The sequence below is a fragment of the Sciurus vulgaris genome (genome assembly GCF_902686455.1).
Source record: "Sciurus vulgaris genome assembly, chromosome: 11".
Classification (NCBI taxonomy): domain Eukaryota; kingdom Metazoa; phylum Chordata; class Mammalia; order Rodentia; family Sciuridae; genus Sciurus; species Sciurus vulgaris.
In genome coordinates this window covers 5,261,030-5,276,745 of record NC_136472.1, presented here as the reverse complement: position 1 = coordinate 5,276,745, position 15,716 = coordinate 5,261,030, and the positions used below count along the sequence as shown (strand labels likewise).

The 15,716-nt window shown below is 61.3% G+C and overlaps 1 protein-coding gene across 1 annotated transcript; it reads left to right on the top strand.

Annotated features, from left to right (window-relative positions):
- Positions 1 to 4,270: 4,270 nt before the first annotated feature.
- On the top strand, positions 4,271 to 13,508 carry CCND1 (cyclin D1). Its single transcript, XM_079104967.1, has 5 exons — positions 4,271 to 4,665; positions 6,083 to 6,298; positions 6,851 to 7,010; positions 10,207 to 10,355; positions 12,925 to 13,508. The coding sequence occupies exons 1-5, from the start codon at positions 4,468 to 4,470 to the stop codon at positions 13,087 to 13,089; spliced, it is 888 nt and encodes a 295-aa protein (XP_078961093.1). The 5' UTR covers positions 4,271 to 4,467; the 3' UTR covers positions 13,090 to 13,508.
- The last annotated feature ends 2,208 nt before the right edge of the window (positions 13,509 to 15,716 follow it).

Here is a 15,716-nt window from a genome sequence, read left to right as displayed (position 1 = left end):
CCACATGCCGTATTCTGGGCGGTCCGCTTACGCTGAGGAAGCGGGGTGCGCACCATCTCCTGGCTTTACGGTAAGCGCGGCGCGCAGGGCAACCACGTGGCGGCGGAACCGAGGCCCGGCGGGAATGCGCGGAATGCACGGCGCGGTCTCGCGCGGCGCTCAGCCACAGCCTCGGGTCCCACAGCGCGCGCTCCCGCCCCCTCCCCTCCCCCGGCCCGGTCTCCGGGTGGCGGCGGGCAAACGAGCCCAGCACCAACCCCCTCGCGGGGATCCAGGCCCAGCGTGGCCAAGGGGTCCCAGAACTCTGCCTGGGGTGGAACGCGCGAATGCCATCAGCCCACGTGGAGGGCGCCCGAGGGGTCCCAGGGCAGAGGGTGGGCGTTGGGTAGGCGACCTCTCCCAAACCTGGGAGAAGTTTCCCCTTCCCGTTCCTTCCTTGGCCAGCGTCCGGAGACTCAGAACTCGCAGGCTCCCCATAATAAGGACCCCCGCCGCCCCTCCACCCACCCCCAGGGTCTGGAGAAGGATGGAGACTCCCTCCGGCTTTGCGCGGGCAGGCAAAGGCGCCGAGGTGCGGGACCCTCCACGCAGACCGTCTTCCGGAAGGGGCGGGTGGGGCGCCAAGGGCGCTCACTAGGGTCTCGGCGCGGATCCTCCGCCCGGGAAGCCCCGCAGTGGCGTCCTGCACCTTCGTTGGGTGCGAGAGTTCGCTCAGCTTCGGGTGGCCGCGGCCCTTCGGGCTTGACCGCGGGAAGCCAGGGCCGGACGTGGCCTCAGAGCCATTACCCCATCCCGCCAGGCCTTTTTTTTTTTTGCCTGCGGTGGCGGTGATTTTCTTCTGCATCTGCGCGCCCACCCCCCACTACTTGTCGGAGATGGGCCCAGTGCCAGACGCGGAAGGCCGACTGTTTCCTAATGGACTTTCGGGTTCCTATTGCTCCGGACGCTGGGCGTGCGTTTTAAGGGGTGGGGTCGAGCAGCTGGAATCCTCTTTCACCCCCAGAAGTCGCACCTTCACCCTGGGGATCCCCTGTGTCACTAGAGCCAGGGCGTACCCTACCTGTTGGGTTTGCTTTGTAACTTGCGCGCACTCCCCGCCCGCAGCCCTCCGCTGGGGGAGGGGTGTCTCTTCCCGCAGCCCGCCGGACCCGCGGCTGGGGAGCTGGGGGCGGGGCAGTCTGTGTGCGGCTGAAATTAATTGATCAGAGGCGGAAACCCAAGTCCGCGCTGGAGGGCGGCGGGGACGCGGCCCCCAGTGAACCCACACGTGGCTGTCCAGGGTGGGCATCCAGGCTGGAGTTCGCCCCGGCCCGCCCACGGCTTTGGGGCACCGGGGATCGGCGCCTCTTAGCCCAGGCGGAGCTGCCGCAACACGTGGGCCGCCATGCGCGCCCCAAAAGCATACAGTGTGGGGGAAGTGGAGCCCAAACGCCCCCGGAACCTTGGGCAGGCGTTTTCCAGGGAGACTTAAGGGCTTAACAATGGCAAACTCCCAGGGCAGGAGCCAAGTCCTTTCAAGTTGCCGCCAGGTATGCGGCTCCAGGTGACCCCACCTGGGTGCGTCCGCTCACCTCCCCCGCCTCTACTCCAGGGGCGGGTGCGGGAGATCTACCCGGGCGGAAGCTCCGCGCTGGGTGGGTCACCCCTCCAAAGCCCCTAGCCCCGCGGCGCGCAGCCGCGTAGCGTCCTGGGGTCTGCGCCGCGCGGGTTCCTGAATGAGCGCGCTCCCTTCCCCCGCTTGAATGAAGGTTCCCACAGCCAGGGATGGTGGCAAACACGCGCCTGCGGCGGAATTCGCCCTCTCCCGGCGACCCTCCGGGCCTTGGTTACCGAGGCGAGAGGCCAAGGAGGGAGGAAAGCAGGAAGGTGATTTAAGTTATTTTTGGGTTTTCTTTACAACCAACGTTGTTCCCTCCCGATTGGGTCACTTGCCCTTTGTCTCCTAATGGTCACCAAGAAATTAATGCAGAGCACTTTAAGTGAGCCCAGAATTCGTAGTTCCTGCTTCGCGGTGGGTTTTAAAAAGACAGTGCAAAATTAAAATTGCAACAATTTTTTTTTAAAGTTGCTTTTTCTCTCTTAAAGAAAAAAATCAAAATCAGAGTACTTCCTCTGCACTTCTTGAAGCAATGGCCTTCAGGGACCAGGAGCTGGTGGCCCCTTACCGGGCTTCAGAGCTCGCCTAGCAGAGTGCCCAGTGTAGGGGGCTGGGCTGCTGGCGCTCCCCGCCGGGCCCCAAATTCCAGCGCCTCCCCCGCGGGTTCCTGGACGGCTCTTTTCGCTCGTCGGTGGGGCTTGCACTTTTGCGCCTGTCCCTGAGCCTGGAAATCAACGAAGTTCCTCGTCTAGATCTGCCTGGTCCGCCTAGTAACAGCGCGGCGCGCCCATTGGCTCATGCTAATTCCAGTTTCCTCGTCTTTCCCGCGGTGGGGGACGCTCCCTGCGGGACCCGGAGCCCGTGTCGCCGGAGTGGGCGAGCCCCTTTATGCCCCGCTACCCCTCGCCCGCGCGCCTCGGGCTGGCCGGGCCAGGGCGCACGCGGGGCTCGGGCCCCTAGCCCCCAGGGACGGGCGCCTCGGGTGATAGCGCGCGGCCCCATAAATCACCCGGGCAGCCGCCCGGTCCGGATTTTATGAATGAAAAAGCTGCCGGGCCGGCCTCGTGCGCAGGCTGACGCTCCAAGGCTCCGCGGTGCTGGCGCCCAGCGCGAGCGTGGGCGCCCGGGGAGGGGACACACGGATGGCGTGCCCTGCCCGGGCCACCCACCGCCTCCCGGGCTTGAGTGGGGGGTCATTGCCCTCAAGGACCCGGAATATCAGTAACACTAATGCCCGGCGGGGGGTGGGGTGCGAGAGAACTGGACCCTAAAGGAGTGGGGGGGGGGGGGCGTTGCGTCTTGCTTGCACCCTTTCGAGGGAGAGGGGGTTTTTGCATCCGCTTTCTCTTGATCCTTTTACTGTCGGGGGATACGGCGGTCGGATGACACGAAACTACATTCAGAGGGAAGTAAATGAACAGATTTAATTTAGGGGAGCAGATCTTGTAAAAAAAAAATTGTAGAAAGGGGGACTAAGGTGTCCTTTTGTTAAACTTTAAAAAGTACCAAAGAGAACTTCTAGTTAGAAAAACACTGTCACTACACTTGCAGAGAATATTAGGGACCCTTTCCTGCAACCTGGAACACGTATAGATTTTGCTGAAAACCATCAGATCATTACACTTATTCTAAAATTGAAAATTCTAATTGTTCTAGGTTTGCCAGCCCCCTTCCGCTCACAAATGCAGCCCTAAGGCAAATTCTAAAGGGGAAGGCACGTCCACACCCAGACAAAACTAGTTGGGAAGCTTCCGGTGGTCTTGTCCCAGGCAGAGGAGACTAATATTTCCAAGCATTTAAATTTTTTTAATTAAAAAATTAAGACAAAGCCACTGTTTCTCAGCCTTCCATTCAAAGGTGTGCTTCTCCCGGATAAATTGCAGGCACTGTATTAGGGGGACCCGGGCAAGGTTGGTCAAGGTAGGCAGACAATTCGCAGATCCCCCAGAGGACAGGATGAAGAAAATGCTGGCCACCATCTTGTCACTGGAATTTTCGGGCATTTATTTCATTTTATTTTAATTTTTGAGTCAGCGTGTGCCAGGCTGAAATCTTTAATGTTTAGACCTACCCTCCTGGGCACTTGCAACGACCCCCTGTGCCCTGGGATGAAGCCGCCACCGGAGTTGTGTGCTCTGCCCTGTATCCCCGCATGCTAAACGGTTCCTGAAATTTACACGTGTTAATGAAAATGAAAGACCATGCAGAGGCTGAGAGTCCTTGGCCCTCTCCACGCGTGGGTGCCCTCGTGGCGTTCTCGGAAATGCGCCCATTCTCCCGGCTCGGATACAGAATGTCGCTGCGCCCCAGTCCCCCTTCCACGCGGTCTCCCCCAGCTGCGTGTGGCCTGCCCGCCCCCCTAGTTGTCCTCCTTCTCAGAGCCACCTCCACCCCCACCCCTCAAACCCGAGTGACCCACTCGGGGAGGACAGCCCCCTGCACCTCTTTTCCCCCCGCGGGGAGAAAGGCCGCCGCGGGGCGATTTGCATTTCTATGAAAACCGAACTTCGGGGGCAACTCCGCGGCGGGACGGGCTTTTGGGTTCTGCCCTTCGCTGCTCCCGGCGCGCTGCGCCCGCGCCCCCTCCCCCTGCGCCCGCCCCAGTCCCTCCCCCCGGTCCCATTCTCTGCCCGGCTTTGATCTCTGCTTAACAACAGTAACGTCACACGGACTACAGGGGAGTTTTGTTGAAGTTGCAAAGTCCTGGAGCCTCCAGAGGGCTGTCGGCGCAGTAGCAGTGAGCAGCTGAGTCCGCGCGCTCCGGCTCCGGGAGAAGAGCGCGAGGGAGCGTGGGGCAGCAGGAGCCAGAGCCGGGCGGACCCGACGCAGTCGCACAGCCCTTCCCAGGCGGCCCAGGCAGAGCCCCAGCCATGGAACACCAGCTCCTGTGCTGCGAAGTGGAGTCCATCCGCCGCGCGTACCCAGACACCAACCTCCTCAACGACCGAGTGCTGAGGGCCATGCTGAAGGCGGAGGAGACCTGCGCTCCCTCCGTGTCCTACTTCAAGTGTGTGCAGAAGGAGATCCTGCCGTCCATGCGGAAGATCGTGGCCACCTGGATGCTGGAGGTGCGGGGCTCGCGCGGCTCTCTTAGCACTTTCCTGCAACTTGTCGCCCACACTTCCCCCCTCATCCCCCTTCCTTCTCTCCCCCTTCAACCCTGAAGTTTGTCGGGGTGTTGCTAGGAACCCGTATTTTCAAAATAAATAAGCTATTGCGGGTATTTTTTGAACCAGGAAGGTGTGGGGGCTGGGGCATTAGAAATTCCCTTTCCTGGTGAGGGACGGTCGGGAAGAGGTGCCTTCGAGGGAAGCCGGTGCCAGGGTGCCCGAGTGGGTGCGAGGGTGCTGGCTGGGCCCCCTTTGTGGCCCCCCCGCCTGCGCCCCAGTGCCACTGCGCCTCTCCGACTGAGGCTGCCCCGAGCCGCCAGATCCGGGGGGAGGGGGCATAGATATGATTTTTAAATTAATATCCATGGACACGTATGCAAGGGCCACTCGTGCCAGTATTATGCGCCATCTTTGCTCTTTTATTGCAAAGCAAACGTGTTTATTAATAATTGGGGGCAGGGTGGGGGCAGGGAGCGGCGCGAGGGGCCCGCGGCTCGCGGGAGGGGCGCGGTAATGCGCGGTGACTGTTTTGGGGGGACCCCGCTCGGAAGGGGACCCTTTGTTCATGGATCGGGCCCCGGGACGCCCCGCGCGGGCGGCCTGGGCTGGAGAGCACGCTGGGCTGAAAGGTCGCGTGGCCCCTGAGACGCCGGGGACTGACCCCCGTCTGAGTGGGATTCCGCTTGGGGGACTTTTCCGAGACGAGCCGGGGGCCCAGGGCACATTTTTAGACCTTCAGCAAACGCCTCGGGGGCCCGAAAGTATTTTTAAATATTTTCTGAAAGTGCAGCGTGGTGCCCTTGCGAGAGGGAAGCGGCGCCCGCGCCGGGGCAGGGGGGTCCCGGAGTTTGAATTCCTGGGGCTCTCCCCGGAGTCCGCAGCCGGCTCCCGACCCCCGGCGTGGGTCAGGGGCCGCCCGAGGGTCGTTTTCAGGAGGGTTTTAGGCACCTAGTTATTTTTTAAATATTTTTAAATATTTTTTGAAAAGATGACGTCTGGGGAAATGCGGCGCGGCGGCCTGAGACGCCACCTTTGTGTCTCGCAGGGCAGCGAGCGCGGCGCCCAGCACGGGGCGGCCGTGGCCCCGCTGCGTCCTGGTGTCCCCTGCCGTAGCCCCGCGGCTCTCGGGCGGGCCGGGGTCCCGTGTCGCCGCCCGGCGGTACCCGCCCCGCCAGCTGCGCCCGCCTAGCGCAGACTTTCCCTTTCAGTTTCATGCTGGGTGGGCACTGGGAACACGCGGCAGGGAGCGCATCCCGCGAAGCGTGTGCGGCTCCCCGCTCGACCCTCCGCGCCCTCCCACGCGGGCGGGGTAGAGGCGCGGGGTCGCGCGGAGGGGGCCCCCGCAGTGGCGGTCACGTCCGGGTTCCCCCCGCAGGTCTGTGAGGAGCAGAAGTGCGAGGAGGAGGTCTTCCCTCTGGCCATGAACTACCTGGACCGCTTCCTGTCGCTGGAGCCCCTGAAGAAGAGCCGTCTGCAGCTGCTGGGGGCCACCTGCATGTTCGTGGCCTCCAAGATGAAGGAGACCATTCCCCTGACGGCGGAGAAGTTGTGCATCTACACTGACAATTCCATCCGGCCCGACGAGCTGCTGGTAACCGCGGACCCCAAAGCACTGACGCCCAGTTAACCGGGGAACCCCGCGCTGGGTGGGAGGAGGGAGTGCAGATGGCAGGGATCGGGACCCGCCGCGGACAGGTCTTCTGCGCCACCCGGGAACGCCCACACTGCGCAGCCCCTGTGGCTGCGCGCGGGAACCCCACCGCCCCCATCTCGACTGTGGACCCGGTACTCCGATTCCCACCACATTTGCGCCCTAGTGGTGCCAAAACGTGGGCCGCGCGCGCCCTCTTGCGGCGCGCGGCTTGCAGCGCTGATCACAAGCTCTGGGTTCCAGGCGGTGGGAGGTCTTTTTGTCTCCACTCGCAGTCTGGCTTTCCATAAACAGGATGGAGCCTTTTTACTCACACCTTTTCTATTTTGATGTGGGGCTACTCGTTGTCCCTGCTCTCTGCACCTCGAACGTTGGCCAACTTTCCTGTCCCACCCCAACTCTGCAAACCAAATGTAAAGCCAATGACTTGGGCTGCTGGGGCCCCCAGGGACTGGCCTGCTGGTCTTGATGCTTGTTCCCTATTATCCGCAGCAAATGGAGCTGCTCCTGGTAAACAAACTCAAGTGGAACCTGGCTGCCATGACCCCACACGATTTCATCGAACACTTCCTCTCCAAAATGCCAGAGGCCGAGGAGAACAAACAGATCATCCGCAAGCATGCACAGACCTTCGTTGCCCTCTGTGCCACAGGTAGGGAGCTGGAGAGCCCATTGGCCTCCTTGGGTGACCCCGGCCAGCTGCTTGCTCTTGGTGAGGCCTCCCATTGAGGAAGAGAGTCCAGGGCCCCTTCTCTACATCCTGCTCTGGTGAGCAGAGGTTTGCATCGTGTTAGGGAGCCAGGCGGTGGTGCTAGCATGCCCTCCCCCTGCACCACCGCTTTGCAGTGCCTTGGAGACCTGAGTGGACAGTCCAGCCTTCATGTGTGTGACTGCTGAGCCTCCTCTCCTCCCTGTGCTGGGCACCCTGTGGCCACTCCATGCTAAAAGGGATCTACCTTGGCCACTGGGCTCCTGCCTCCACCCATCCCAAGCCCGCCCTGTGTCCTCCAGGAGACAGGCTGCAGGGCCCCCTCCTGGCCTCTCCCAGGCTGGGCCACCTGCCAGGGGCGCCTGCAGGGGCAGGGAGAGCAGCCGGCAGTGCTTGCACCACGTGCTCCAGGCGGCCAGCAGCCCTGGTGCGGGGGCGGCCATGAGGAGCCTGGGCGCCTGAGGCCCCGCTAGGGGCGCCGCCGACCGGCTCTGCTCAGTTGAGTCCCAGGAGGGGCTTTGGAGAAGCTGGGCTTGGGCGCTATTTGTCAGCAGAGGGGCTCAGCCCTCCCTCCTCCTGGCCCTAGACCCCAAACGGGAAGCCTGTCCCAACCCTGCATAGACAGACACACAGATGCACTCAGATGTGTACTGTGTGCCTTCTGCCCCCAGCACTGACTGACCCGGGGAGCCCTTCCTCCCCATGTGGAGTAGGGAACCCACACAGGCCATGTCCAGGAGGCCTGTTTACCCCGATGGGGGGACCCAGGCCCCTCCCGGCTTTGCAGTGGCCCTATTTAGTCCTCGGGTGCTACTTCTGTTTGGAGCTCACCCTGGTAACGGAGGGCCACTGGGCAAGGTGGCATCAAAGGGGGCAGTTGATGTCTGCTCCCACCTACCCGGAGGGGCAGAGCCCCTGTTGCCTGGTCCTCTGGAACTGCTGGTATTGGAGGGGCGCTTGCAAAGGCTTTGGCCTCCACTGTCTTCCACCTGCCAAGGGCATGTGCCCCTCCCTGGGTCCTCTCAAGCAAGGCCGGGGTGCCGAGAACATGGCCAGCCGGAGTGGGGGCTGGCCCTGCAGGCAGGCAGGAGGCATTCCCTGGCTGGGGCTCCTCGGCGGAGCGGCTCTGGAGACTCTGGGCGGCCTTTTATGGAGCTGAAAGTGGCTTGAGAAGCCCCAGTTTCCTGGAGATGCTGCACGGAATGGGCACAGCCTCCCTTGGCGGGGACTCCCCAGGGCCCCTGGTGCTGGCAGGGAGTGCAGAGTGCCCCAGGCTGTGGGTGGCTCTCCTAGATGCTCCAGGACCTTTGTCTGAGATGGGACTCCATAGGAGCCCCCCACACACAAACTCTGCACATGCTCAGTGGCCACGGCATCCCCTCTGGGTGGGCTCTGAGTGGGCCTCAGCCTCCTGAGTCACTGGGATCACAGGTGTGCATCGCAGGGCTTGGTTTTTTAACATGCCTTTCCACGTGTACCCAGAGCCTGCCCGTGTGTCAGCTTGGTGAAGGCAGGACCAGGGCCACTGTAGGGGAACACGTGATTGAGTGTAGCGGAGGGGTCTTGGCAAGGGTCCGCCGTGCCACCCAGCTCCCATGACCCTGTGCGCCAGCGCCCAGACCACGAGTGGAAGTAGATACCAGAGCTTTGGGTTTACTCTGGCTGCACCTTGCTGACATGCCAGGCCACGCATGCACGCACGCACAGCCCGCCCCCGCCCTCCGCCCTGGGGGGATGAGCTTCCTGGGAATGGCAGCCAGGGTTGTGGAGGCGCGGCCCTAGTGCCCGTGGCTCCCTGCAGAGGCAACTTCTGTGCACGGTTCTGATTCGCTGCTACGAAACGGCCCCAGCCTGGGTGGAATGGCTCTGTTTCGGGGGAAGAGGTGGATTTCTTGTGTAAGTCTGTGGCACCACCCAGGAGCGGACTTTGTCCTCCTGGGGTGGCTGCTTTCCTTCAGCCCCTTGCCGGTAGCCCCTGTCTTTAACAAGGCCAAAGTTGTTCATTCTCGGGATGAAGTCTCAGGTGACCTGCAGCGCCCCGGCAGCTGGTGGGGGCCCCTCTGCCTCATGGCCAGCCACTCCTATTGAGTTCACTTGAGCCCCCGTTCCCAGGCACTCCGTGGCGGAAAATGAGGCTATGAGGGTGGACAAGTGCCACACTGGTCCCTTCCCTTGTCCAGGCCTGGCCCAGGGCCCCCAGATTCCTAGGTGAAGTTGGTGCCACCAGAAGGTCCTCAGGCTGGTTTGGGATGGGCCAGGCAGAGAAGAGACGAGGGTGGCAGGTGACTCACCACTGTAGGTGGCGAGTCCCTCTGGCGGAAGGTGCTGCCTGTGGTCTGGGTGGGGGTTGGGCTCCAGGTGACGTCCTGAAGGTAAGCCCATCTGACAGCTGCACAGGCCAATGGGCCACCCGGCTCAACGCCACCTGGCCTTATCTCCCATGAGCAGGGACCCCGGAGTGTGGGAGAGTCCCTAGGACCCCAGGGATGGAAGGGGTGGGCCTTGGCCAGCAGGAGATGGGCCCGCTGTGGACATGCTGCGGGCACGCTGCAGGCACAGGGCCACTGCCTTGGGAAAGCCCCACTGGCGGGCTGCAGCTGGGCGGCTCGCCTGGTGGGGCGTCTTGTGTAGCAGCCATGGCATGACCGTGCGCCTCCCTGGCCTCTCGGGAGAATGGTCAGGCATGAGGAGATGCAGAAACGCTCTTGTGGCCAACCAGAGAGCTGATAGCAGAGGGCGGATTGGGCTTCTCCGAGGCGGGTGACTGCGAGGGGCTCTTCCCTCACTGAGTGCCCAGCCTGGCCCTCGTGGGGCAGCTGGAACGTCCCTGCCACCATCGCACCATGTCTGCTGGGTGCCAAGCAGGGCGCGGCCCCGAGGGACTTGGGGAGTAGCTGTCTCTAGCTGCAGCTTTGTGGTGACCCTTGGGAATGGGACCAATGCTCTGGAGTCTGGTCCTGGGCAGTGGCAGACTCTTGCTGGAGTTCACGCTGGCATTGGTGACACAGCCCAGGTGGCTCCTGCTGCCCTGGCGCTCGTCAGTGTGGACGGCTGGAAGGACTGGATGTAGAGCAGGAGGCCTGGATTTTGGGGGTCCTGCCACATCCCCACCCACAGCCCCCCTCCCTCTTTCCTGTAGATGTGAAGTTCATTTCCAACCCGCCCTCCATGGTGGCCGCTGGGAGCGTGGTGGCCGCGGTGCAGGGCCTGCACCTGGGCAGCCCCAACACCTTCCTGTCCTGCTACCGCCTGACACACTTCCTCTCCAGAGTGATCAAGTGCGACCCGGTGAGTGGCGTCCACGAGAGGTCTAGTGCCGGGGAGGTGCTGTGCCCGGCGCCAAGGCCCCTGTGGGTGATGGGGCTAGGCCCTGAGGGGTGGAGCAGAGGGCTGCTCTCAGCACAGGACTGTCGTGAGCAGCGACTGTGACCGTCACGGCTGGCAGTGCAGGAGTCTGAGGCTTGACAACTGGACAGAGGGTCCTCACAGGCTTCTGTCCTCCCACTAGGATTTCCAGGAGTAGACAGGAGACGTAAACCTCTCCAAGAAAGAGAGCCACCAGCAGGCAGGCAGCAGCAGACCTGGCAGTGACCCATGTAGTAACGGGGCTGGAGCTGGGCCCCACCGGGCTCTGTCTGGACCACAGTAGACATGGCCAGTAAACAGCTGCTTGAAAGGGCTCCTCCAAGGTCCCAGCCACCGGGCCAGGTGAATTAGACCAGAGAGGCTGGGGGGTAGCTTGCCCGCTGTACATGAGGGAGTGACCCTTGGCCTTAACCCCGGCTTGGGTCCAGGTAGGCTTGCTGAGGCTGCCTCTTGGCCACCACGGAGCATCTGGAGGGCTCCATAGGAGTCCCAGCCAGACATACTGCCTGTCAGCCTGCCTGTCCCCTGCCCAGTGGTTCCTGTTGGGGACAACTCACCACCTAGTACGTGACCCCGAGAGAGTGAGATGACCTCACTCCCACCCACTTGCCCGGTTTTGACCTGCTCGGGGTGAGTATCCTCGCCTGAGGTGTGAGGCCGGGGTCTGCTCTGGGTAGAGGGGCCCTGGGCTCCATTCCCAGCACCCTGGCCTGGGTGAAGCCTTCCCCAGGACTGTGGCCGCTCGGCCAGTCAGGCCTGGTGCGCTTCCTGCCAAGCTGTTGCTGCCCCCTGGCAGTCACGGGAAAGCAGCAGCTGTGCTTTTTTGAATGGAGACTGCTTTAATTAGACGTTAATGACACTCACCAGAAAGGGTAATTGAGGCTGAAATGACTTTATCTGGTTTTCCAGCGACGACATAGCTGAGCTGGACCCAGAAAGAGCCCTGGTTGGCTTCCTCCCTTGCTTCCTCCCCTGGCGAGCTGGCCTTCGCTTGCCGCCTGGGCTCTTTCTCTCCTCCCTGTGGCCTGAGCACTCAGGGTAGAGCCTGCCACCATGGGCCCACACCACCTCTGCCCAAGCCCGTTGCCAGACTGCAGGCCTCTTGGGGTGGGTGGCCTCTTTTGTCACAAAGTCCACCCAGGACTGTGGCAGAGGATGCCTTCTAGAAATTCCCACGTGCATGGGCTGCTGTGTGTCCCTCTTCACCAGGGAGCAGACAGTCCTGCCTGGGGCACCATCTACTGGGGAGGCCTTGCAGGCCAGTGGGGAGACAGGACAGGCAGAAAGCGCCCAGAAGGCCGAGTCCAGCTCCTCTCTGACCTCACGACCACCAGGAGTTCGAGTGGGTCCTGGATCAAAGCCGCGGTCAAGAGGTGGAACAAGGCCAGGGGCTGGGGCGCGGCAACCCAGAGGAACAGCTCTTGTCCCCTCGGCTGCCCTCCAGCATGTGACTCCCAGGGTGCCCAGGGGCTCCTGAGAACGTGCCTGGAGGGCTGAGCGGGCACTGTCAGGCCTTGGGGGATCTGAGGCGCTGGTGGGCCAGCCGGAGCCACGACGCGCCAGGAGTGGGGTCCTGCACCCGCGCTCCTGCTCTCGTCTGCACATGGGGCTGCTCCCACCACCTGCCACGGTGCTCCCGAGGTGAGCATCTCAGGAGGGGGGTGCACAGGCCCTGCTGGCCTGGGGGAGTTGGCAGTGCCACCCTGCTTGGCCAGTTAGGCTGCAGCTTCCTGACCCCTGAGCCCTGTTTCTTGTGGCAAAGTGTCTTCCAGGCTGGCTGGGGACCGCTTGGTCTCAGAAGCCCATCTGCTGTGACACCCCAGCTCTGGGGACACAGCCTGACACTGCAGCCAGCTTCTTTATTCGGTAGCCACCTAGCACCAAGAACAGCTAGGCAGAGTGCTGGGAGACGGCTGCGGGGAGCCCAGGGGCCTGGGGGGCTTCCTGGGCTCCACTTCATTAACAGCGCAGGCGGTTGCTGCTGCGGGGGTCCAGCCCACAGGGCACGGTGCCGGCTTCCCGGAGCCTCTCACACGCCGTGTGCTGGGACCTCTGGCTGCACTGGGTGGATTCTCTGTTGCAAGAGTGGTGGGGCCAGCGTGCGGCCTGTGGGGAGAGGACCGAGGGACGAGGCCAGCCTCCCCTTGTCCACTGCTCATGCGTGGCCTAGCTGACAGGGAAGGCTAGGGACACCTCCAGGGCTGCCACTGGCAGAGGGTTCAGAGGGCCTCCCTGTTCACAGTCAAGTGTCATCATGGGCCTGGGGACGAGGGCTCTGGAGGAGCCTGTGGGGAGGTGGGACAGGCAGGGGACAGTGGGTGTGTGTCCACTCCCAGAAGGTGGCCACAGTCTTATGGCAGGAGGTAGAAGCCTTTACTCCTGGGGGGTCAGCAGCCAGGGGCCACTAGGGACCAGAGGTGGCACTCATGAACAGTTCTGGGCTTGGTTCGGGGCCTCCTCCTGAGGACCTCCTTCCCCTTCCATCCCCCAGGACTGCCTCCGGGCCTGCCAGGAGCAGATCGAAGCCCTGCTGGAGTCCAGCCTGCGCCAGGCCCAGCAGAACCTGGACCCCAAGGCCTCAGAGGGAGAGGAAGAGGAGGCGGAGGAGGCCGACCTGGCGTGCACACCCACCGACGTGCGGGACGTGGACATCTGAGGGCGCCGGGCAGGCGGCACGGCCAGCAGCCCCTCAGCCTGGGAGGGGCCGGCCGCAGGTGCTCCTGACAAAGTCCCTCTTTTCTGGGACATTTGCTAACAGAAGGGAAAGTCTCCTCCTTTCCTCTTTCTCCCTTCCGTCTCCGACTTAAGCAAAAGAAAAAAGAAAAAAAATCCTGAAAACTGTCTTTAAAAAAAGAGAAAAGATAGAATCTGCATGACCCTGAGTGGGGGGAGGGGCGTTGTGCTACAAAAATAGAGGATTTATCCCAGTAATCAACTAGTTCTATGTGAATGCGCTCGTGTCTCTTGGAAGAATAGGCATTAACACGCAGGAGGGTCCCGGGAGGGCTAGATTTGATTCTTTTTTATGTGTTTAAAAAAAAAAAAGCCTAAAAACATCTTTAAAAAAATAGAAAAGTTTGACAAAACTAGAAGAGGGTTTAGGTAGAAAAGTGTCCCTGTGCTTTCCTGAGCAGCACAGCTTGGGTGACCCTGGCGTCTATACCGCTTGCTCCGCACGTAGTGGCTTCTTTGCGTCCTTTGTCTCCTAGGTAGGCACGCGTGTAACCTCTTGGCCTTGACTAGGTGAGGCCACCCCTCAGTCACCGTAGTGTGGCGTGCTTACTGCGGCCCCCAGGCACAAGTCTGCAGCGTGCCAGCCAGGGAGCACCCGCGGGAGAGGCCTGTCCCACTGCCACGTGCTGCCGTGGAGGGAAAGCAGAATAGCGACATGATATAGTCTATTTTTATAATCTTCCTATTTTTGTAGTTGCCTGTTCATGAGATGCTGGTTTTCACCCATCGGTCCTGCGGCCTGCTCACATCAGGTCAAGTCCACAGCTCCTTTCTTCCTGCCATTTGGGGTTTTGTTCGTCTTTCCTTCTTGGTATTCTAAGTCCATTCCATCTCAAGCACTTTTGGTTCCATAGCTAGAGGCCATGTTGCTGTTGTGCGCGGGGCCGGTTCCTAGCGGACCTGTGTGGGAATAGTCACGTACCTGTGCGCACAGGACCCAAGCGTGTGTAACCTGGTGTTGGCGAGGGGGGTGTTCCGGAAGGTTTTGTTCTAGTCGAGAAGAAAAAGGTCCGAGTTGTCACGGTGCCAGGATGGTAAGCCCCTTCCTGTCCTGTAGAGAGGTTGAAGTGTGCAGGAATCTCTTGGTGCCAGCTGGTGTTTGAAAGTAGGGACCTCAAAGGTTTACCTAGAGAACAAGTAGTTTAAGGGTTACTTTTAGGTGTTTCACAGCAGAAGGTTTTTAAACACTAAAATATATAATTTATAGTTAAGGCTAAAAAGAATATTTATTGCAGGGCATGTTCATAAGGCCAGTATGATCTGTACAGTAATGCAGTCTCCCCGGGTCCACACTCAAACCTTTCTGCCTTCGGTGTTGCAGGTGTATGCAGTTGAAAGATGGTCCTTTTGTAGGTGAGGGGGCAGATCGCAGGAGAAGCCCCGCAGACCTGGACTCGGCCTGCGGGGCGTCTCCGAGGTGGTCTGCTCGAGAGGCACCCAAGGCACAGGGAAGCAGGGTGCTCCGGGGGAAGCACGCGTCCAGGTAGACGACCGCGCACCCTGTGCCCTTCCACTGAGGACGTGTTGAGGGGAGGTGGCGAGAGCGTGGGGCTGAGGCTGAGGCTGGAGAGCATGTGAGGGAGGCTGGCGGGAGGCTCCCGAGGGCCGGGCCCGGCCGCGGCTCGATTCTGCGCGCTGCTACGGTGACTTCCCACACGGAGGGAAACTTCGCACGCTTCTCTTTCACATTGTTTTGCTGCTATTGGAGGATCAGATTTCGGTTTTACAATGTCATGTGCTGCCATGTTCTGGTTTTGATTTTCCTGTAGAAAATTGTATTACCGATGCCCTTTTTTGTAGGTTTTTTTTATGTGATCAATTTTGACTTAATGTGATTACTGCTCTATTCCAAAAAGGTCCCTGTTCACAATACCTCATGCTTCACTTAGCCATGTGTAGACTGCCAGTCGGCTCCGTCTGCCACGTGGACAGACGGACGAATCCCGGCGGGGCGGGCGGAGCCCGGCCAGGAGACCCGCGCAGGCCTCCCCTGCGCAGGCGCGGCGCTCCACCGCCTTTCCCGCCCCCGCCGCGCCTGTGCTGCTGGCTCTCCACCCATCCCAGGTGCCGGCCGTCGTGGTCCCGACGACTGCGTGGACCTTGACGCGTGGTCAGGAGCGCTGCGTTGTTGCTGTTGTTGTGATACCCAGCCTGCCTTAGTGCCGCCGTGGTGCCGGGCCCATGGGACTCTGTCACTCGGGATGCTTGGAATCGCTTCTGGGATTTGTTGTTCACGGTTCGGGTGCGTTTGATCTGTGTTATATACTCGTGTTCTGTTTGTCCTTGTTTTGTTAATTACAGCATAATGCTAAATTAAAAAGACTCCAAATCTCAACAGTCAGCTCACAGTGCTGTGCCGAGTCCCCTAGCAAGCTGCCAAACCAAAAGAATCTGCGCCCATTTGTGCCCAGCGGGGAGTGCGGTAGGTGCAGCAGCAGGACCAGCCCGCCGCCCGCCCGGCCACCCGAGCACCCTTCCGCTGGCCTCCACCCTTCCGGCTGCAGCATCTGTCTGGACCTAGCAGGGTCCTCGAGGGGCGGTGCGTCCCTA

Coding starts and splice junctions, on each gene's coding strand:
- CCND1 (XM_079104967.1), top strand. CDS start 4,468: ATGGAACACCAGCTCCTGTGCTGCGAAGTGGAGTCCATCCGCCGCGCG. Junction 4,666..6,082: donor TGGCCACCTGGATGCTGGAG/GTGCGGGGCTCG, acceptor TTCCCCCCGCAG/GTCTGTGAGGAGCAGAAGTG. Junction 7,011..10,206: donor CGTTGCCCTCTGTGCCACAG/GTAGGGAGCTGG, acceptor TCTTTCCTGTAG/ATGTGAAGTTCATTTCCAAC.